The 24,822-nt window shown below is 42.7% G+C and overlaps 1 protein-coding gene across 1 annotated transcript in view; it reads left to right on the plus strand.

Moving 5' to 3' along the window:
- The window catches only part of LOC130293192 (mucin-2-like), a 217,175-nt gene that overhangs the window by 61,325 nt on the left and 131,028 nt on the right, over nucleotides 1–24,822 (plus strand). The window contains exon 2 of the mRNA XM_056541694.1: nucleotides 9,946–10,160. Coding sequence (XP_056397669.1) covers nucleotides 9,946–10,160 — 215 coding nt within the window. The remainder of the gene's footprint in view (nucleotides 1–9,945; nucleotides 10,161–24,822) is intronic.

Below are 24,822 nucleotides of genomic sequence, written 5' to 3' on the forward strand. Positions count from 1 at the left end.
AATACGAATTTTATTCGCGAATATCGCATATTCGCGAATTTGCGAATATTCGCGAATATAGCACTATATATTCGTAATGACGAATATTCGTTTTTTGTTTTTTTTTATAAATTTTTTTTTTCACAGTACACATAACAGTGATCATCCCTCTCTGCTTCCAGCTTGTGTAGTGTAAAGAAGGCTCTAATACTACTGTGAGACTGGCGTGCAAATTTTCGTACATGCGAATTTTCGTGTGCACAAATTTTCGTATATGCGAATTGTTGTTTTTGTACATTTTCGCATATGTGATTTTTTTCGCGCATGCGAATATTTGCGTATGCGAAAATAAAACACGAATATTCGCGAATATATGACGAATATTCGTCCATATATTCGCGAATATTCGCGAATTCGAATATGGCCTATGCCGCTCAACACTATTCACTACATCAGCGTCCTCTGTAAGTAGAATGAAAAAGCTCCGTCAGCTCTGTAAACATAATGGAAACGATGTGTCTGCTTCCTGCTCCAACATTCAGTCATAGGCTACAGACTATGAGCCATAGGGGAATTTATCATTGTTATCTTTTGAAAGTGTGTTTTGAAGTAATTTATTTTTGCTTTGATTTTGTTACACGCGACACATTTATCATACTATTGCAGGAAGGTTTATAAATTTGGAGCATGTAAGCAAATAAAAAAAATAAAAAAAATAAAAACACAATAAATCACGTTAGAACCCCTTTTTTCTTATTTCTCCACTTTTTCTGTAACTTTTTGAAAGTGCTCTCCAAAGGCAGTTTTGTAAGCCAGGTCTAGGCTTGTGTAGATTTGCAGGGGTTTTTGACTTTTTGTGTGACATTTGCACTTGATAAATCCATCACCACTGCAAAGTAAAAACTGAAATTGACTTTTGTAAGATCATTTGTAGATTTTTGCTTACAGCCAAAAGTCACAAATAAAAGGTGTTTTGGTGCACATGCAACATTTTATGTACCTAAATATTGGTGAAAATAAGGCTCTAAAGACAATAATTTATGTCTCTCTCAATCCCTACACTAGCCTGCATGATGATATGACAACACCTGCCTGAGAAACTCATCCTTGGGAACCACTACTAGGTAAGTATTACATTTTTTTTCCATTTATCCATAATAGGGCATTATGATTACATGAGGGCACTGGGTTATTACTACCACAGGGGCACAGAAGAGCATTATTTGTGTATGGAAGCCCAGTGGGTCAATATTACTATATGAGGACACAGGGGTCATTATTACTACAGGGGGCACGAAGAGACATAATTGATTCTGGAGGGTATTTTTTTTTACTATATTAGGGTACAGGGAGACAATATTACTAGATGGGGCACAGGGTGGTATTACTTTTATTACAGAGCGATATTTTTAGTACATTGGGGCAAAAGGGTCATTAGAGCAACAAGGGCACAGTAGGGTATCTTTCCTGCATGGGTGCACAGTGGTGTAATTTTTACTAAATGGGGGTGCAGGAGGGCATGATTTAGTAATGTACTGTTGGGACATTATTTCTGAATGAAGGATAAAAGGAAAGAGAAAAACTTTGATCAGAGATGACATCACCAGTGAAACACTGGATGTAACTGTAATCTAATAAACAGGCTGCAGAGCCCCTATATACTGTAATACTAGTATCTACTGCTATATGGTCACTGTATTAGGGGAATATTGGTAATTTTGGTCTGTATGTTAGATACAATTTATGTGGTTATGGTGTGGAGGGATCATTTGGTACATGTATAGTGCTGTTATTAAGTGCAAGATAGTGTTATGCATCTCTGGAATCTCTCGAGGGGCCACTATAACAATGAACTTTAGTAAGACAAAGTTTGATCAACTCAGAGAAGCCTTTAACAATATAAATTGGTAGAATGTCCTGAAAAACAAGAATACTGGGAGACTTTTAAAAATATCTTAAATTCTCACTGTAAGATGTATATACCTTATGGGAATAAAAGGATCAGAAATAAAAGAAAACCAATATGGATGAAAAAAAATGTTAAGAGGGCAATAAATGACAAAAATAAAACATTTAAACTACTAAAACAGGACAGTAGTTAAAGGGGTATTCCAGGGGAAAACTTTTTTATATATATCAACTGGCTCCAGAAAGTTTTGTAAATTACTTCTATTAAAAAATCTTAATCCTTTCAGTACTTATGAGCTTCTGAAGTTAAGGTTGTTCTTTTCTGTCTAAGTGCTCTCTGATGACACCTGTCTCGGGAAACGCCCAGTTTAGAAGCAAATCCCCATAGCAAACCTCTTCTAAACTGGGCGGTTCCCGAGACACGTGTAATCAGAGAGCACTTAGACAGAAAAGAACAACCTTAACTTCAGAAGCTCATAAGTACTGAAAGGATTAAGATTTTTTAATAGAAGTAATTTACAAATCTGCTTAACTTTCTGGAGCCAGTTGATATATATATAAAAAGTTTTTTCCTGGAATACCCCTTTAAGAAGCACTAAAAAGATATAGATCAAAAAGTAGAATATGTAAAAAATAGATAAAAGCCACAAAAGTAGAGACAGAAAGACTCATTGCCAAAGAGAGTAAAACTAACCCCAAAATGTTCTTTAACCCCTTAAGGACCCGGGGTTTTTCTGTTTTTGCATTAACGTTTTTTCCTCCTTACCTTTAAGAAATCATAGCTCTTTCAATTTTGCACCAAAAAATCCATATGATGGCTTATTTTTTGGGCCAGCAAGTCTACTTTGTAGTGACTTCAGTCAGTTTACCCAAAAATCTACAGCGAAACGGAAAAAAAATCATTGTGAGACAAATGTCACGATTCGGCTACAGGTAGTGGATCCTCTGTGTCAGTGAGGGATTGGCGTGGACCGTGCTGGTGGACCGGTTCTAAGAGGCTACTGGTGTTCACCAGAATCCGCCGCAAAGCGGGATGGTCTTGCTGCGGCAGTAGCAACCAGGTCGTATCCACTAGCAACGGCTCAACCTCGCTGACTGCTGAGAAGGCGTGGGACAGAAGGATTAGGCAGAGGCAAGGTCAGACGTAGCAGAAGGTTGGGGCAGGCGGCAAGGTTCGTAGTCAAGATGGATAGCAGGAGTTCAGGTAACACAGGCTTTGGACAACACTAAACGCTTTCACTGGCACAAGGCAACAAGATCCGGCAAGGGTGTGCAGGGGAAGTGATGTGATATAGCCAGGGAGCAGGTGGAAGCCAATTAAGCTAATTGGGCCAGGCACCAATCATTGGTGCACTGGCCCTTTAAGTCTCAGAGAGCTGGCGCGCGCGCGCCTTAGAGAGCGGAGCCGCGCGCGCCAGCACATGACAGCAGGGGACCGGGACGGGTAAGTGACTTAGGATGCGATTCGCGAGCGGGCGCGTCCCGCTGTGCGAATCGCATCCCCGACGGCCATATCAGTGCAGCGCTCCTGGTCAGCGGGACCGACCGGGGCGCTGCAGGGAGAGAGACGCCGTGAGCGCTCCGGGGAGGAGCAGGGACCCGGAGCGCTCGGCGTAACAGTACCCCCCCTTAGGTCTCCCCCTTTTTTAGTCCGACAACTGCTTTACCTGGGACGAGGACACCGGGAAAGAATGGAGGGTTTCCTCAACGGCAGGCAGTACAGCAGGAGTGGGAATGGGGAGGGAGGGCAGAGGGTGAAGCTTGGCACGGGGCAGGGTGACACCAGGACGGGGGCCATGAGGAGGCACTGAGGCTTGCCTGACGGGACTGGGAGGGGGGGAGAGGCATTTCTTGTGGCAAGCAGAGTCCCAGTTCTTGATCTCCCCGGTGGTCCAGTCAAGGGTGGGAGAATGAAGCTGGAGCCATGGCAGACCGAGGAGGACCTCAGAGGTGCAGTTGGGGAGGACGAAAAATTCAATCCTTTCGTGGTGGGGTCCAATGCACATTAAGAGGGGTTTTGTGCGGTAACGCACGGTGCAATCCAATCTAACTCCGTTGACCGCGGAAATGTAGAGCGGCTTGACGAGACGAGTCACCGGGATGCAGAACTTATTCACCAAAGACTCCAAAATGAAATTCCCAGAGGCACCAGAGTCCAAGCAGGCCACGGCTGAGAGGGAGGAATTGGCTGAAGGAGAAATCCGCACGAGCACCGTGAGACGTGGAGAAGCAGACTTTGAACCAAGAGACGCCACACCCATGTGAGCTGGGTGCGTGCGTGCGTTTCCCAGATGGGGAGGACGAATAGGGCAATCCACCAAGAAATGCTCGGTACTGGCACAGTACAGACAAAGATTTTCTTCCCTACGGCGATTCCTCTCTTCCTGGGTCAGGCGAGACCGATCCACTTGCATGGCCTCCTCGGCGGGAGGCCCAGGCGTAGATTGCAAAGGATGCTGTGGGAGAGGTGCCCAGAGATCTAAGTCTTTTTCCTGGCGGAGCTCCTGATGTCTCTCAGAAAAACGCATGTCAATGCGGGTGGCCAAATGGATAAGTTCTTGCAGGTTGGCAGGAATCTCTCGTGCGGCCAGCACATCCTTGATGCTACTGGATAGGCCTTTTTTAAAGGTCGCGCAGAGAGCCTCGTTATTCCATGATAATTCGGAAGCAAGAGTACGAAATTGGATGGCGTACTCGCCCACTGAAGAATTACCCTGGACCAGGTTCAGCAGGGCAGTCTCGGCAGAAGAAGCTCGGGCTGGTTCCTCGAAGACACTACGGACTTCAGCGAAGAAGGACTGGACTGTGGCTGTGGCAGGATCATTGCGGTCCCAGAGCGGTGTGGCCCAAGACAAGGCCTTTCCTGAAAGAAGGCTCACTACGAACGCCACCTTAGACCGTTCTGTAGGAAACAAGTCCGACAACATCTCCATATGCAGGGAACATTGAGACAGAAATCCACGGCAGAGTCTAGAGTCCCCATCAAATTTGTCCGGCAGGGACAAGCGGAGGCTAGGAGCGGCCACTCGCTGCGGAGGAGGTGCAGGAGCTGGCGGAGGAGATGGTTTCTGCTGTAGCAGAGGCAGAAGTTGCTGTAACGTGGCGGTCAACTGCGACAGCTGCTGTCCTTGTTGGGCAATTTGCTGCGATTGCTGAGCGACCACCGTGGTAAGGTCAGCGAGACTTGGCAGCGGCACCTCAGCGGGATCCATGGCCGGATCTACTGTCACGATTCGGCTACAGGTAGTGGATCCTCTGTGTCAGCGAGGGATTGGCGTGGACCGTGCTGGTGGACCGGTTCTAAGAGGCTACTGGTGTTCACCAGAGCCCGCCGCAAAGCGGGATGGTCTTGCTGCGGCAGTAGCAACCAGGTCGTATCCACTAGCAACGGCTCAACCTCGCTGACTGCTGAGAAGGCGTGGGACAGAAGGATTAGGCAGAGGCAAGGTCAGACGTAGCAGAAGGTCGGGGCAGGCGGCAAGGTTCGTAGTCAAGATGGATAGCAGGAGTTCAGGTAACACAGGCTTTGGACAACACTAAACGCTTTCACTGGCACAAGGCAACAAGATCCGGCAAGGGTGTGCAGGGGAAGTGATGTGATATAGCCAGGGAGCAGGTGGAAGCCAATTAAGCTAATTGGGCCAGGCACCAATCATTGGTGCACTGGCCCTTTAAGTCTCAGAGAGCTGGCGCGCGCGCGCCTTAGAGAGCGGAGCCGCGCGCGCCAGCACATGACAGCAGGGGACCGGGATGGGTAAGTGACTTAGGATGCGATTCGCGAGCGGGCGCGTCCCGCTGTGCGAATCGCATCCCCGACGGCCATATCAGTGCAGCGCTCCTGGTCAGCGGGACCGACCGGGGCGCTGCAGGGAGAGAGACGCCGTGAGCGCTCCGGGGAGGAGCAGGGACCCGGAGCGCTCGGCGTAACAACAAAATTGAAAAAAAAAAAAAACAACGCCATTTTGTAACTTTTGGGGGCTTCCGTTCCTACACAGTACATTTTTCGGTAAAAATAACACCTTCTCTTTGTTCTGTAGTTCCATATGATTAAAATTATACCCTATTTATATAGGTTTGATTTTACTTCTGTAAAAAATCATAACTACATGCAGGAAAATGTATACGTTTAAAATTGTCATCTTCTGACCCCTATAACTTTTTAATTTTTCTGCTTATGGGGCAATATGAGGGCTCATTTTTTGCGCCGTGATCTGAAATTTTTAATGGTACCATTTTTGTATTGATAGGACTTTTTATTCATTTTTTCATTATATAAAAAGTGACCAAAAATACGCTATTTTATGAATTCTTTTGCACGTACGTAATTAATGATATATTATTATAATTCGGACATTTCCGCACACGGTGATACCACATATGTTCATTTTTATTTACCCAGTTTTTTTTTCTTAATGGGAAAAGGGGGGTGATTCAAACTTTTATTAAGGAAGGGGTTAAATGATCTTTATTCACCATGGCCCCGCATTATAGAACGGGAGCGGACTCATGACGTACCGATATGTCATGGCTCCTTAACAGGTTAACTATATAAATGACAAAAAGGTTAAAAATGAAAGTGTAGGCCCTTTAAAAAATGATGTGAAAGATATTATAGAAGGGGATCAGAAAAAAGCTAATATATTAAACAAATTCTTCTTCACTGTATTCATGAATGAAATGAAATGCCAGGTGAAATACAGCGAGATAAGGTAAACTCCTGAGTACGCATCACCTGTTTAACCCAGGAAGAAGTACAGTGCCGCCTACAAAAAAGTCTAAATAGACAAATCGCCAGGTCCAGATGGCATTCATCCCCGTGTTCTAAAGGAATTAAGTATTGTAATAGACTGACCCCTATTTTTAATATTCAAGGACTCTATATTAACAGGCACTGTTCCCCAGGACTGGCACATAGCAGGAAAAGGACTTAGGAATCGTAGGTAACAGTAAATTTAGCTGTAGTGACCAGTGTCGGGCAGCTGCTGTCAAGGCTACTAAAATCATGGGGTGAATCAATAGGGGCATAGATGCCCACGACAAGGAAATAATTCTACCACTGTACAAATCAATCGTCAGACCACACATGGAATACTGTGTACAGTACTGGGCACCAGTGTACAAGAAAGATATAGCGGAGCTGGAGAGGGTTCAAAGATGGGCAACCAGAGTAATACAGGGAATGGGAGGACTACAGTACCCAGAAAGATTATCAGAATTAGGATTATTTAGTTTAGAAAAAGGCTTAGGGGAGACTTAATAACTATGTATAAATATATCGGGACCGTACAGAGATCCCTCCCATGATCTATTTTTACCCAGGGCTGTATCTATAACAAGGGGCATCCTCTACGTCTTGGAAAAGAAGGTTTCTACACCAGCCCAGATGGGGGTTCTTTACTGTGAGAGCAGTGAGACTGTGGAATTCTCTCCCGGAGGAGGTGGTCATGGTGAAGTCGATAAAAGAATTAAAAAGGGGCCTGGATGCAATTTTGGAGAGTAATAACATTACAGGCTATGTATATTAGAATTATAGGGAAAGAACGTTGATCCAGGGATTTATTCTGATGCCATATTTGGAGTCGGGAAGGAATTTTAACTTCTGGTATGATTTTATTTTATTTTTATTTTATTTTTTTGCCTTCCTCTTGATCAACTCAGTAGGAACTCATTAGGGATATAGGTTGAACTTGATGCACTCTGGTCTTTTTTCAATCTTATGAACTATGTAGCTATGTTACTATAATACACTTATATGCATTTACTCTGTAAGGCCAGTTAAGCCTAAGGGGGCTCAAAACGTGCTCGATGTGATAAGACCATCACTAAAAACAGTTGATGACTGTGGGCTCTGTCATTTTGAAACAGGGCCCAGAGGTTCTCTACATACAGGTTTTCATGACAGACCTCTAGGCATTCTATGTGCCACAGTATGTCGTTTCTGTGAGACAATGTATTTATTCTCCTCTGTAAGCGATGCCTCAAGGGCAGAACACTTTCACAAAAACATGCAGTGCCGCGTGCTAAGAGTATTTTTCTCATTAACTCAGAATACACAGGTACTGCATAGTCCTAGGTGTCGTATAGGTGCCATGTTACAAATCTGTAAAACATTAGCATTAGGCCAAAGGGAATGCCATAGTTACAGTAATTCTATAGCATGCCTTAGCCCCATAGAGCCCAGATGAGTTACTATTCACATTATAATGTTGTTGTATAAAACCAGTATAGCTGCATTATGGGTTAAAGTAAAGGCCATACATATTAGCCCATATTTTCAATCTGCCTATTACAAATGTGGTAAGGTTTTGCCCATAACAACCAATCGCGGCTCAACTTTAATATCCTAAGGAGCTCTGGTAAAATGAATGATGAGCTGTGATTGGTTGTAATGGGGAAAATCAGATTGTTACAGACAAATAAATATGGACCAATATCCTTATTCCCTTATATTATCCCTGGTGGCCAAGGCTGAATTGACAAATACCTTTATTGCTGAAGTTTTGCCTAGGTTTTAACTTAATCTTTTATGCAAACAAAAATAAATAAATCACTGAACTGACAAATGTAAATACTGCCAAATACATATGTACCTATTCATGGTGTGCAATACATTGTCTGCAGTATACAAAGTGTAAATTGTAGCTGCTTATGCTTGTGGTCATTTTCATGTTGTGTAAACTATGGCTCTGAAATATGAAAAGACTGTAGTAGGTACATGAAGGTATGTGTCAGGATCCGGACTGGTATGCAGCAAGGACACTGGTGGTGGATCCTCTGTGTCAGTGGGGTGATGGTGTGGGCCTTACCAGGGGAACGGAATCTAAGGGGTTACTGTTTTTTTCCAGAGCCCGCTGCAAAGCGGGATGGACTTGCAGCAGCAGGTAACCCCCAGGTCGTTCCACCCGATAGCGACTCAACCCCAACTGACATCTGAGACAGCGGCGGTACACAGGGACAAGGCAAGAGCAAGGTCGGACGTAGCAGAAGGTCAGGGCAGGAAGCAAGGATCGTAGTCAGGGGCAACAGCAGAAGGTCTGGGTACACAGGCTTGGGAACACACTAAACGCTTTCTCAGGGCACTAAGGCAACAATATCCGGCAAGGACAGGAAGGGGAAGTGGGTTTTTATACACAAGGAGCAGATGGAAGCTAGTTAGGGTGATTGTGTCAGGCACCAATTAGCGGTGCGCTGGCCCTTTAAATCTGAGAGCCCCGGCGCGTTCGCCCTAGAGAGCGGGGCCGCGCGCACCGGGACCAGGCAGGAGATCGGGACAGGTGAGTGGGACGGGATGCGACCCGCTCATGCGATCGCATCCCCGCCGGGCACAACAGAGCAGCGTCTCCGGTCAGCGCTGCCGACCAGAGCGCTGCAGGGCAGAAGACGCCGCGAGCGCTCCGGAGAAGGAGGAGGAGCCGGAGAGCTCGGCGTAACAGTATGATTGTGTTACTAAAAGAATAGAAATTGGTGCAGCTCACAATCAAATACTGGCCGAGGTATAGTAGGCGATTACACCTATACCCAGGTATGTAATAACAATAATTGAAAAATAGAAAGGGACAGCCTACACCTCAAAGACAGTACTAATGATGTCATTTTATAATTAGTAAGATGGCTGAGACCGTGCTTCAAATATCAATATTCTATACGTTTATTTAAAACATATCATAAACATTAAATGCAGAAAAATTCCCCTCACAGGGCCCTTGTGCGGGGAGATAATCATATATATATATTTATATATATATATATATATATATATATATATATATATATATATATATATATCATGAGACATGGTTAAATGGTAATAAAGGGAAAAGATAAAATTAATAATGAAGATGAACCTGCAGTGGGACTGTTAGTCCGGCAATTCTGTTTGACTGATAATCCGGAATGGAGCAGAAAAGAATCCGTAAAAATAGTATAAACAGGTGTATATGAAATGAGTCCTGAATGTTATCCGATATAGATCAGTTGAATACTGTAAGTTATAATAGAATTATATTACCAGATGATGATACATCCTTGTGTGTCTCGCTAAGTTGCGCTGCCCTGTAGGTACTTGCATGCACCGGCACGGCTGGTTCAGACGACACTGAACCCGGTGTTTGATCCGGAGAACCTGAGATGTCAGCACAGATGGTGTTCGCTGGACGCCCTCGTGTGGATGGCATCTGACGTCAGCGGTCAGAGGAAAACGCAGACGGTGGACAATCCAGAGGGAACACAGGGTCAGCAGCAAAGAATGGAACAGCGAGTGGATCCCAAGGATGGTAGGTGAAACCAATGGCAACTGTTTTTGTCACAGCAAAGGAATGGATGCCAAAATCATGATTAAAGGTCCATATATTATTGATGGAAGTCCATATAACGGTCACACTGAATACAGGCTAGGCTAAACACGTTTCAGGGTACTATGTAGAAAGTGTTTGACCCCTTCCTCAGTAGCTATGTCTCTAAGATGGTTACAAACACTTTTATAGCTATACCAATTAATGTTGCAGGTGAAAAACGGATGGTTAGTAAAATGTGGCAATGGATTATAGGATTGCAGCATTACAAACAGCAAACACAGAATGGGAAAAGTTTCTTCATTCAGAAAACATAATAAATGAAAACATGTGTAACTAATAAATTAGGAAATGAAGATAAAATAAAAATTCAAATTAAAATAAGAATAAAAATAGAAATAAAAGTCAAAATGATAATAATAATAATAATAATAAAATAAAAATGGAAATAAAATAAAAATGTTAATGGTAACAATTCTTGTAGATTAATTTATAAACAGAAGAATAGTGCAATTTGGTGAAAAAAATGTGTATTTCGGTATGTCTGTTCAGTACATAGTGTAATGATGTGTTAAGATGTTACCAATGATAACATTGTTGCAGAGCCCTGCAACATTAGAATGACAATCTGTATCAGTGACAGTTTCATAATTGTACGCGTACATGGTTACTCATATTTTACACCACCTAATTATTCATACATTTATTATTTTTATCACTTTATATACATAAAGTGATAGAAATAATAAATGCATGAATAATCAGGTGGTGTAAAATAATAAAATAATGTGTATGAATGAGTGTAAAAATCTACTAAGATAAAAATAAAAATGATGAGAAATGTGAGGATGAATGGATGATAATGATGTATGGTAAACAAAAAATAATAATGAATGAAAATAAAAATAATATTGAAATGAAAATGAATATAACAACAAAATATGAAAAATTAAATAGATACATCTTGTGCTGAGAAGGAGACCTGTGAGAAGGGATTTTTTTGTTTATCATACATCATTATCATCCATTCATCCTCACATTTCTCATCATTTTCATTTTTATCTTAGTATGTTTTTACACTCTTTCATACACATTATTTTATTATTTTACACCACCTAATTATTCATACATTTATTATTTTTATCACTATATATATGAGTGACCATGTACACATATAATTATGAATATGTCACTGATACAGATTGTCATTCTAATGTTGCAGGGCATCTGCAACAATGTTATCATTGGAAACCTCGTAACACATCATTACACTATGTACTGCACAGACATACCAAAATACAAATTTTTTTTTTCACCAAACTGCACTATTCTTCTGTTTATAAATTAATCTACAAGTATTGTTACCATTAACATTATTATTTTATTTCCATTTTTATAAAAAAAAATTATTATTATTTTCATCTTTACTTTTATTTCTATTTTTACTCTTATATTTATTTTATTTTCATTTCATTATTTATTATTTATACATGTTTTCATTTATTATGTTTGCTGTTTGTAATGCTGCAATCCTTTTATCCATTGCCACATTTTACTAACCATCCGTTTTTCACCTGTAAAATGTATTGGTATAGCTATAAAAGTGTTTGTAACCATCCTAGAGACATAGCCACTAAGGAAGGGGTCGAATACTTTCTGCATAGTACCCTGAAACGCGTTTAGCCTAGCCTGTATACAGTGTGACCGTTATATGGACTTCCATCAATAATATATGGACCTTTAATCATGATTTTGGTATCCATTTGCTGTGAAAAAAACTGTTGCCATTGGTTTCACCTACCATCCTTGGGATCCGCTCGCTGTTCCATTCTTTGCTGCTGACCCTGTGTTCCATCTGGATTATCCACCGTCTGCGTTTTCCTCTGACCGCTGATGTCAGACGCCATCCACACAAGGGAGTCCAGCAAACACCATCTGTGCTGACATCTACGGTTCTCCGCAGCATCGCACGGCAAACACCGGTGCCGTCAGTGCCGTCTGAGCCAGAAGTGCCGGCGCATGCAAGTGCCTACAGGGCAGCGCAACTTAGCAAGACACACAAGGATATATCATCATCTGGTAATATAATTCTATTACAACTTACAGTATTCAACTGATCTATATCAGATAACATTCTGGACTCATTTCATATACACTTGTTTATACTATTTTTTCCGGATTATTTTCTTCTCCATATGAGATTATCAGTCAGACAGAATTGCCGGACTAACAGGTTCATCTTCAGTTTGTTAAATTAATTTAATCTTTTACCTTTATTACCATTTAACTATGTCTCATGATGCACATATGAAGGTATGATTGTTTTCAGAAGTTAAAGGTAACAAAATGTAAGGAAATTGATTCATAAGTCTCTTTTTTGGGTTGTGATGAAACCTTTTCTGTACCTTTGTTTCATCTTGTATATCTTTAGAAGGTTTTGCATGTGAAGACTATCTGGCAACTTGTCAATCATGAAAGGGCTTTCAGATAATTTTAAGGGGGTACTCCACTGGCCAATGTTCGGAAGTAAATGTTCCGAACGCTGTTTTTGGGGTTGACCACGCCCCCTTGTGACATCATGGCCCCACCCTGACATCACGAGGGGCGTGACTGACCCCCAAAGCGCGAAAACTGCGCTCTGAACATTTATTTCCGAATGCTGACCAGTGGAGTGCTCCTTTAAATCAGTGCCATGGTATTAGGTTTTTTGGATCATTGCTTTCCCCATTTGCAGGTATAAAAATTAAAAAGAGACTGTAAGCCTATGCATTTTTTTTATTATGAGTTTTGCCTTAAATACAGACATAAAAACAAACAACCTACAATCAGAATTACATTAAGTGTTATTCCCACCCAGTCCCACCCCTGGGCCACTCAGAAAAAAAAATAAAAAATAAATAAAGGAAGAAAATGATATACATAAAATCTCATTAGCAGCGCATGTTAGATTGACCAGTTTTCCCAGATCTTATTCTGCCGATGAATCTTTTTTCTTGAGCTCCCCTCTATAATCTCATATCTCTTAATTTTTGTTTACCAAACTTACCCAAGCTTCCAAACTCAGTTCTATACCCAATAATCAATTCCTTAAAATTAAAACTTTAGCGCATTGAAAAAGCTTATTCCGCAGAATACACACTGCTCCTTTGGTTTCCACCGAGCCCAGAATGACCTCTTGAAATGTGAGTGAACCCATCTCTACTACAATACCTATTCCTTCTAGAAAACAAAAATTCTCTCCCAATATCTTTGAATTACTTGTCATGCCCAGATCATATGAAAGAAATCAGCGTCTTCCAAATTACAGTGCGGACAGTTAGAGTCTTCCCTACATTTGTACCTAAATCATTTTCTGGGCGTAAGATGTAGATCATGAATACACATATATTGTATTATTCTGAAATTGGTGTTGACAATAGCAGAATTAATATTTTTAAATGCCTTCATACATTGACTTAGATCCAGTTCTACCCCAGCTTTTCCCCATTTCCCTTTGACCTTACCACTCACAGCCATTCCCAGTATTCCCCTAAAGTGTTTATAGATGTGAACCATACATTTTTACTGAACTTCCCTGCTGGTCAACAAGTCAAAAAAGGGATTTTCAGTGATTTGTAAAATGTGCCAATTTAGTGTTACCTTATCTGCTTGTGCCAGTTGCATTAACCCCAAATTGTGCTCGTTCCCCATTTTAAATTAATTCCATAATTCACTATTATCCCTCATTCTAGTGTCTCTATATGAATTACTTATGCAGGTTAACCCACTTTTCACCCAGAATCCTGCTTGTCCAATCTTATCAAATTCTTTCAAATTATATTTGTGTCATAATGAGAGAAAGGGAATGAACCTTCAATTCTAAACAAGTGCTTTAGCCATACCTACTAAAAACCTCCATATAAGTGAAACCCTGCCCCCTATGACACCCTATGGGGTGGCCTTATTCTAAAAGAGAGAAAATATCAGCATATTTATTTTGCGTAAGTTTTAAACAGTGCGCTAATATGAATGACTTTTGTTGATCCTTGATCAGTGCGAAAATTCTAGCCATGAATTATAATTTGAAATTGGAAAGATTCAACCCACCATCTCTCTCCAGGAGACATAACACTGAGTATTTAAGTCTCTCACTCTTCCTGCCCCACAAAAATGTCCCCAAAATTCGATTCAGTTTGTTAAACCAAGAGTTAGCAATCCAGATGGACGATGAGTTAAGAATGTACAGTAGCTGAGGGAGGATGATCATTTTGATGATGGAAATTCTGTCTCCCATTGAGAGAGGCAGTTTGTCCCAGACTGCTATCCTTTTCCTTAAGTTAAGAGAAAAGGGTTTTAAAATGTCAGAGTGGAAGGAATTGGGACTAGAGGATAATTTAATTCCCAAGTATGATATTGTCTCCCCTTGTGCTACTAACCTGAATAGAGATTCTTCCTCCCCGGGCTCATAATTAAATGGTATTAGGAAAGACTTATTCCAGTTTATACTCAACCCAGATATGGTACTTTACTCTTGGATCATAGACATAGCTTTAGGGATCCCTACCTTGGGGTTTTTAATATAAAGCAAAATGTCATCCGCGTAAATTACGATCTTATCCCTCTCACTTTCCAGTCCAAACCCTACTATCTCTCACTCTCTGTTCTCAGTGCTGTAGCCAGTGGTTTGATATATAAGGTGAAAAGGAGGGGGGAGGAGAGGGCACCCTTGTCGTGTGCCCCTAAACAAATCAAACCTCTCAGAGGGTATACCCTCTATAAGTACAGCTACCATAGCTTTTAAATGCAAAAGTTTTACAAATTCTACATACCGTGCACCCAGCCCAAACCCCGCCATTGGCCTCCACATAAAACCCCACTCCACTCTGTCAAATGCTTTAACCGAGTCTAGTGACAGAATGGTGTGGGGATCATTCTCTTCTATCTGCATCCCTGCCAACATTCTATTAGTATTTCAAAAATAGATCACCCGGGTATGAACCCGGTCTGATATTTATTAATAAATTCCTGTATCACCCTATTCAACCTCCTAGTTAATATTTTAGAATACATTTTTGTGTTTGCATTCTTCAGGGAAATCGTCCTATAAGACTCAACCAAACCCAAATCTTTTTCTTTTTTTGGGATTTGGGCAATAACCTACCTCACATGACTCCATTATGACTTGGGAAAGGATTGGTGCCAAAACCGAGTTAAACCAGTGATAAGATTCAAAAGGGATGCCATTGGAGCCCAGACTAGAGTTAAGTGGTAGGTTGTTAATTACCTCACTGGCCTCATCCACTCCAATATTCCTACCCAATTCCTCCCTTTTTTCTAGGGATGAGCGAATCGAATCTGACGAATCAGAATTTGTTATGAATTTCAGGAAAAATTAGATTTGCAACGAATGCAAATATGGCAGCAATGCGATTGCGCAAATCACTTTATTAAACTCCATTTATTGGATCCACGTGTGACGACATGGAGCAAGGAATACCGGGAAGGTGGGAACAAGGGTAGGCGGGACGACCCTGAATCACATGCAGCATGCAGCATATCAGCAGCCAGCCACCCCTATATGATCGGCAGTCATCTTGCAGCCAGTCACTTCAGCCTTTTTTTTGCAGAGAGATAGAAAGGGACAGACAGCGCTGTGTGTTGCACAGAAAAGCATTTTTCCAGCAGTGATTCACCTCCCAGTCACTACAGCGTTCTATTGCAGAGAGGGACAGAGAGCTGTGTGTTGCACAGTGTGTTGCACAGAACAGCAACGATTCGCCTCAAGGCCAAATCCTGCCTAGAAGCACTGATAGGGAAGGCAGTGAGATTGAGAGAGAAAGTGCAATTTTGGGTGTAGTACACAGGGCCTGTGTTCTGCAGCACTGGTGTGTACTGCTGGTGTTGTACACAAATACTGTTTTAAGCATACTGGAGCACATTGTCCTCCCCTCAAAAGTGGATACCAGATACATATATCTAAGTGGTGTACTATTTTGTTCCTGTTAAAGTCTTAAGGGCCTAACTACTGTGAAAAACAGCCAAGAGTACACACCTGCTGGTGGTGTAGACAAATACTGTTTTAAGCGTACTGTAGTGCATTGTCCTCTCCTCATATGTGCATACCACATACGCATGTGATAGCCTAGGGGTGTAGGGTATATGGGGTGTAGCTGTGCAGTAATTAAAGGGTGTCTGATTAACCCTTTCTATTCATGACACCAGGGTGGGGGCTCCTCTGCAATGCTTGTCCTACCTCCACCCTTCCCAAGTGGTGGGGAGGTATGGAATAATTGAATGTCCACAACCAGAGAGTTTGCTGAAAACAGTCAAAACTTTTACTGAAGATTTTATGCAAGCTTCATAACCGGAACAGTCTCTATACAGGCAAATTCTCTCAAAGACTGACAGTGGTTGGGACCTTAAGCATTTTGGAGTCCGAAGACTGATATGCACTGTCCGCTGGGTTTAGGTGATTTAGTTTATGTCCAGCAGTCACACTAGCTTTAGCAGGGATTTAGTTTAGGACTCACTGTTTATTGAGGCTGAGGCCGGCAGGTTTCAGGCCTAGCTTGTCTTTGAAAGTTGCGCAGATCCGTCCTAATAGTCCGGCATCCACGAGAGCAGCAACCCAAGAGAGCGATCATTGGCTACAGATCCCTTATATGGGCAGGGGCTGGACTAAAGCTGATTGGTCCAATACTTCTGTCAATCATCTTTACAAAGAGTTATGGGTAAACATGTGACCCAAGGACCTTCAAAGGTCCTCCAACATACCATAGAGGAATTAACATAGTCACATAACAGAAGGTCCTGCGACGCTACAAAGGTAAGTATACTAATATGCATTATATTAAATATATACATTATTAAATATGTACATATAAATATTATAAAATTAGAGAAGAAGGAAGCAACTAGGGGCTGTCCCACCTGGGGGACCCTACCTGAATATAGTAACTCTGACTTTGGGGACCACCATACAAGGTACGTTATGCAATATGGTATCGGGACACCCCACGTACATCTAAGTGGTGTACTATTTTGTTCCTGTTAAAGTCTTAAGGGCCTAGATACTGTGAAAGGCCAGCCAAAAGTACACACCGGCTGGTGTTGTACACAAATACTGTTTTAAGCGTACTGGAGTGCATTGTCCTCCCCTCATAAGTGCATTCCACATACATACATCTAAGTGGTGTACTATTTTGTTCCTGTTAAAGTCTTAAAGCCCTAAATACTGTTAAAGGCCAGCCAAAAGTACACACCGGCTAGTGTTGTACACAGATACTGTTTTAAGCATACTGGAGGGCATAATCCTCCCCTCATAATTGCATATCACATATGTACATCTAAGTGGTGTACTATATTGTTTCTGTTAAAGTCTTAAGGGCCTAGATACTGTGAAAGGCCAGCTAAAAGTACACACCTGCTGGTGTTGTAGACAAATACTGTTTTAAGCGTACTGGAGCACATTGTCCTCCCCTCATAAGTGTATACCACATATGTACATCTAAGTGGTGTACTATTTTGCTCCAGTTAAAATCTTAAGGGCCTAGGTACTGTGAAAGGCCAGCAAAAAGTACACATCTGCTGGTGTTGTAGACAAATGCTGTTTTAATCGTACTGGAGTGCATTGTCCTCCCCTCATAAGTGCATACCACATACGTACATCTACGTGGTGTACTATTTTGTTCTTGTTAAAGTTTTAAGGGCCTAGATACTGTGAAAGGCCAGCCAAGAGTACACACTGGCTGGTGCTGTACACAAATACTGTTTTAAGCGTACTGGAGCGAATTGTCCTCCCCTCATAAGTGCATAGCACATACATACATCTAAGTGGTGTACCATTTTGTTCCTGTTAAAGTCTTAAGGGCCTAGATACTGTAAAAGGCAAGGCAAAAGTACACACCGGCTGGCGTAGTTGTAAACAAATACTGTTTTAAGTGTACTGGAGCACATTGTCCTCCCCTCATAAGTGCATACCACATACGTACATCTAAGTGGTGTACTGTTTTGTTCCTGTTAAAGTCTTAAGGGCCTAGATACTGTGAAAGGCAAGGAAAAAGGACACACCGGCTGGTGTTGTACACAAATACTGTTTTAAGCGTAGTGGAGAACACAATGTCAGACAGAGAAGTGCCAGGATGTGAACAGAGGAGTGGCAGAGGCCTAAATTCATAAGGCAGAGGCCACAGCAGACATAGGGCGAGTGGCAGCAGGAGTTGCAGCGAGAGGCCTGAGCTCCCTGTATCAGCTAGCAATCGTGTCTCGACCAGCAACCTGCCATCATTGATTGGTTAATACGGTCATCCACTTCATCACAAGTGACATATGACAACCCTAGTCAACTTTCAGTGGGTTCCTCAGGCACAACCCCCAGTTGGCACGGCCCAGGAGTAGTCCCAGTTCTCCCATTGCCTCTGTCCTATGCTGTTCCCTCCCCCACAAAAGTATCTTATGCTGTGGGTTCAGCTCCACTATTAAGTGAGGATGATCTAGAGGACAGTCAGCAGCTACTGCCAAGCCAAAAAGTGGAGCAGACATCTGTCGCTTCCTCCGCTAGGCGGCAAGTAGTGATGAGGAGAGTGGCATGGGAGGTGGTGTTGCGAGCGTTCAGGATCCTGAAGCAGACAATGTTGAGGAACCTTAGGAGGACATCAGTGACATGCAGACACAACTCGATGATGATGAAGCCGATCGCACTTGGGAGCAGGGTGCAGAACGGGATTCATTATCATAAGGAAAAGAGGGTTGCAGGTTGCCGTGAGGTAGCAGTTGAGCCGGCAAGGTGGTAGCATGGTTGGCAGTTATCATGGTGGCAGAAGTGGAAAGCATAAAGCCAAACGTTCCCGAGGTAAACCACCTGCTTCGCAGCAGCCTACCTTCCCAGGAGGTAGTGGAACAGGGGTTCCTGGAGTCGGCAGCAGTGGCAGTCAATCAGTTTGGACTGTTGGTGGAAAAATCAGCTACTAGGCGGTGTGGCAGTTTTTCATCAAGCATCCGGAGGAGGTTAACATGGCCACATGCAAGATGTGTCGGCAAAAGGTAAAGCGTGGTCAGGGTCCCAATGTTGGCACCACGACCCTGCGTCAACATGCAGCGTCACCATAAAACAGCCTGGGAGAACAGTGGCTCCGATGTGGTGGTCCAGCCTGCTGCATCCCCCAGGGGCACGCTGCTCCCTGTTTCAGCCAGCCAAGGAACCACCACCTTAGCTGAAGGGAGTTGTGTGTCATACCCATCTTCTGTTGGTCCAGATGCTCCTGCTCCTCCTACTTCAAGTCAGTCATTCCACCAGCAATCCAACGGCGAAGCCATGTCCATGGGACAACAGTACAGAATGCGCCCACTCATCCAGCAGCGCAGAAGCTGAATGTGCTCCTCTCCAAGTTACTGGTGCTGCAGTCCCTTCCTTTTCAAGTGGTGGGCTTTGCACTTTTCAGAGAACTGATGGCTTATGCCGAGCCAAGGTGGAAAGTCCCAAGCCGTCATTTCTTTGCAAAGAAGGCAGTACCAGCCCTGCACAATCTTGTAGAACAGAAGGTGGGTCAGTCCTTGAGCCTGTCGGTGTGTATCAAAGTGCACTGCAACCCCGATATGTGGAGCTGTAACTATGGTCAGGGACAATACATGTCCTTTATGGCCCACTGGGTGAATGTGGTTCCTGCACAGCCAGAACAACAACTTGGACAGGTCACGCAGTTTCCGCCTCCAAGCTCTCAGACCGTTGGTCCTGTGACAGTGTGCGACTCCGCCTCCTCATCCTCCACTGTCTCCTCAGACTCCACTGCATGGACAAGTCTCAGTGCCCCTCCAGCATACTATGTGTGCAGGGCACTGCGGTGTCACTCTGTTCTTCACATGCTTTGCCTTGGCTAATAGAGTCATACAGGGGAGGAACTGCTAAATGTCATTCATGAAGAAATTAAATCATGGCTTACTCTACAAAAACTGGAATAGGAACCATGGTGACCGACAACGAGAAGAACATCTTGTCTGTGCTGCGACAAGGATGCCTGAGCCATGCACCCTGCATGGCACACGTGTTCAATCTGCTTCTCAAGCGGTTCCTGAAGTGTTCCCCCATCTGCAAGACATCCTAACAATGGTAAGGAAACTTTGCATGCACTTCAGCCACTGGTACACCGCAAAGCACAACCTCCTTGAGCTGCAGCGTCAGAACGGCATCCTCCAACATAGTCTGATTTGCAATGTTTCCACATGTTGGAATTCCACCCTCCATATGTTGGACAGACTATACGAACAGAGAAAAGCCATCACCGATTTCTTGATGATCCAAGCGGAAAGGGGGACTCCCCTCGTTAACTTCATTGTCAACCCCTTTTTCAAATTAGAAACAGCCATCAGTGGGGAATGATCTGAGACTGATCTAGCCTCATAAGCCACTTTCTTACATAACGGGGCAGAGGCATGGTTCCCCAGACATAGATCCATGCGAGATGCCATATGATGAGTAGCATTATAACAGGAGTAGACAATCCTATCCCCGTACATCTCCTCCGCAAACAAGGCTAACGAAGACTTCCCCGTGGAGGGGATGGGACGTGGGGGACCACCTGTCCCTAAGTTGATCAAATACGGCATTAAAGTCACCTTTGACAATTAACAGAGCATTTGAATATTGAGTAGCAAATTCTGTCAGGTTGGACAGGACAGTTAAGTCGAATGGGGGAGGTTTATAGACAAAAGCAATTATTATTTTTTGTCTCTAAAATGCCCATATAAAAAAAAAAAAAAAACATATCTTCCCCTCTTGTAAACTTTGGATCACACAACTGTAAGTGGCACATTATAGTGGACAAAGACAGAGACACGAGAGGAGTAAGAGGTATGGGTGGAGTGATATATCTGACTGGCCCAAGATTTCTTTACAAATTTCATTGTATCTTGTTTTAAGTGTATCTCAAGCAGGACAACAATGGCTGGTAGGTGCCTACTGACCTGATCAAATACAGTCTCCTTCTTTGACCTCTCACCCAAACCTCTGACGTTCCATATTATTAAGTTAAGCTGTATTTACTTTAAAAAAAAATGCTACCTCTGGATCTCTTGTCATTGACCCTTGTGAAGCCCCCCCCTCCCCCATGCACCCCCAACACCACCGCCCCCAGCCCCCCTATTAACAGGATTTATGGGGTCTCAGATATAATAAATAAGAGTGCCTCTGAGTCCAGCCAGGTCATAGCTTCTTGAGATGTAGAAAAGAAGAAGGTCTTTCCAGAATAGCTTATCCTCAATTGATGTGAAAAAAGGGTATTTTTGCCTGGACCAACCTTTGTTTAACTTTCTTCTGGGTATAATGCAATTTTTTTGCCGTTACAAGAAAGGTCCCCTTTTTCCCTTGTGGTCCCAAGGATACTATCCCTATCTCTAGAACACAGTATCTTCATCAAGATAGTACGTGATGCAGCTCCAGGTGGTGGGGCTTTTGTTGGGACCCGATGGGCCCTTTCTATACAGAAGAGCGGTGATAATTTGGGTTCCCCAATGTTCTCCATCATCTATTGCCACTGGGTCATTCTGTTCTGCCCCTCCTCGTACCCCGATCATTCGTATGTTTGATCTACAAGATCGGTCTTCCAGATCTATGATCTTTGGCATACTCTCAAGATGTGTTTTCTGGGTGTGGGATACCACTTCTATTGCTTTGACTTGTTTAATCATTTCAGATGTGTTAACTTCCAGTCCAGTGACTCTCTCTCACCTTGGTCATATCATCTCTCAAGAGTGTCAAGTCAGTGGTTATGGAACCTATTTGCAGCTGAAGGTCCTGCACCCCCACGTTACATTAATGCACTTCCGCCAAAATTTCATTTAGTAAGTGTGGTGCCTGTTGCTCTTCCACCAGCTACTGAGGCTCCTCAATCTCCAGAACAACATATCTTGAACTAGTTGTAATGTTTTTAGGATTTTTCACCCCTTGAGTTTTATTTGCAGGTGTCTTGCTAGTGGTGATAGGGGATTTAAGAAATGTATCAAGACGTGAGGTGCTGGGTTAAGCACCTAAGTTGGTTGTTCCCCCAGACTTCCTTTGTGCTTTGGGGGGACATGTTTATATTGCAAACTTATTTCCCACTTGCTTGGGCCGGAGAGAGTCCACTGTAGGCAACTTCTTTAAGACGGATTTTTTTGACAGGAGATCAGCTGACTTTTCTGGGAGGCCTCTGTTTCATTCCACAAAGCAGAGCTTCAGAATGGGTGGGTAGGATACAGAGAAGGCTGACCAACTAAATTAACCTGGACTGGAACAACTGCTTCATTGCACACTTCTTGGAAAAGAAAAACACTGCAAGGGATCTCAGCTGGAGAGTTGTATGCTCAGCCAAACCTGAATTTTTACATTCATGTATGTTTAATATCTGCAGAGGCCCAGCTAGGTCACAGATAACTCATGATTTCCTGTGATCTTCACAAGTGATCCTCACAAAGGGAATGTATTTCTCATAACAATTATATGCCATATAGGAGAAATAAAAAAAAATATCTATTGTTCTAAAATAGATAAAATTGCATGAATAAAATAGTTTATGAGTAAGGCCAGCACCTGGCCGAAACGCATCCCATCCTGCCACCTGTACCTGTGTTCCATATAGCTGTGTTTTAATAAAATTTACCTTCACCACTGATCTGGAACTGAGCTGGATTCTTCTGTTCTTGTTGCAATAAATAAAATATAGCAGTTGGGGGAGAAAGATACTCCCAAAAATGGTGTCTTCTGCGGCGCTCTCCTCCGGGAGGTCTCTGTCTTGATTTGGGCAAATAACCAACCAAATACAGACTTGGAAAATAAAAAATGTATTTATCGAAAGCATGTAGGTGAAGTTCCCAGAGGCGATTACGCTGACGTCCGCCATTAACCCCTTAAGAACTTTTTTTTTCCATTTTTTTCCTCCTCACCTTCTTAAAATCATAACTTTTATATTTTCATCCACAGACGAGTATGAGGGTTTGTTTTTTGCTCAACCAGTTGTCCTTTGCAATGACATCTGTCCTTTTACCATAAAATGTTTACCTCTGCTGGGACCCCCCACGATATCTGTGCAGCACCCACATTCTATGCTGGGCTGCTGCTCCAGTCTCACAAACCTCTGTGTTTCCAGGACTGGATACATGATGTCACACCACGCCCCCTCGTGACATCACGCCACACGCCCTCCATTCATGTCTGAGACCAGAACCGCAGCCCAGCATAGAATGTGGGTGCTGCACAGAGATTGTGGTGGGTCCCAGCAACCTAGCCCCCCGCGATCAGACATCTTATCCCCTATCCTTTGGATAGGGGATAAAATGCCTATTGCTGGAATACCCCTTTAAGTCCAAGTTTGGTGTCTTCTTTAAAACTATAGGTGCCAAAAGTGTATCCTTTTGTAATGAAGGTCAGTATCTATTGATTATGTTTTCTATTTGTTTATACTGAGTACCAAATTGGAGGACTAGTTTAGTTGTGTGTTCTAATCCTTTTACTTTATCCAATTATTTCATTAGAAGAAGCTCTTTAGTGTTAGAGATAGAGCCTCCTCCTCAACTTTCTCTTCTCTTGTACAATTCCACTTTGCCTTTTTTAAATAATAAATCACTCAACAGTACCAAAAACACCAATTCCCCTTAGGGAAACTTGGAACCCCTTTATTAAAATGTCTCCTTTATTATTACTCATTCAAACACTGAACCTTATGTAGAGAATAATACAAAAACGGTACATTTAAAACACAACATAAGATTGAGTGGTCTAATAAGTGGTAATACTTCACATTTGAAATGAGGTACACAGAAGAGAATCACCTAATATACTCTCACTATATTAAGACTCCTTTTGGAACTACATTAAAACATTGGGGGAAACTATTGTGCTAGCTTTTAGACTGCACCATTTATGAATAGAGTGGCATAAGAGATCTGAATATAAGAAATCACAAGAGTAGATATATATATATATATATATATATATATATATATATATATATATATACAAAGTGTACTCCAAAAGGAGCCTTAAAGGGGTACTCCGGCAGAAAAATTATTATTATTATTTTTTTTTTTTAATCAACTGGTGCCAAAAAGTTAAACAGATTTGTAAATTAATTATATTAAAAAATCTTAATCCTTCCAGTACTTAGCTGCTGTATACTACAGAGGAAGTTGAGTTGTTCTTTTCAATCTGCCCAAACTGCTCTTTGCTGATAGGAGAGGCTTGCTATTGGGATTTGCTCCTACTCTGGACAGTTCCTGACACATACAGAGGTGTCAGCAGAGAGCACTGTGGGCAAACAGAAAAGAACAACTCAACTTCCTGTGGAGCCTACAGCAGCTGATATAATGGCAGGTGGTTTGGATCTACTATACCTGTTGGCGTGAGCCGTACCAGGGAGCGGAGTCTAAGGAGACGCTGGTTTTCACCAGAGCCCGCTGCAAATCGGGATGCACTTGCTGAGGCAGGCAGCTCCCAGGTCACTACCCCTGGCACAAAAGGATAAGGCTTCAAGGGAACCCGGCTCCACAGCACTGAACGACCACAACAGGTGAACGGTAAAAGGATTTTATTCACCAGAATGCAACGTGTTTTGCTGTGCATGCGCAGCGAAATGCGTTGCATTCTGGTCAATAAAATCCTTTTAACCGTTCACCTGTTGTGGTCGTTCAGCGCCGT

This window comes from Hyla sarda, chromosome 10 (genome assembly GCF_029499605.1).
Source record: "Hyla sarda isolate aHylSar1 chromosome 10, aHylSar1.hap1, whole genome shotgun sequence".
NCBI classification, from domain to species: domain Eukaryota; kingdom Metazoa; phylum Chordata; class Amphibia; order Anura; family Hylidae; genus Hyla; species Hyla sarda.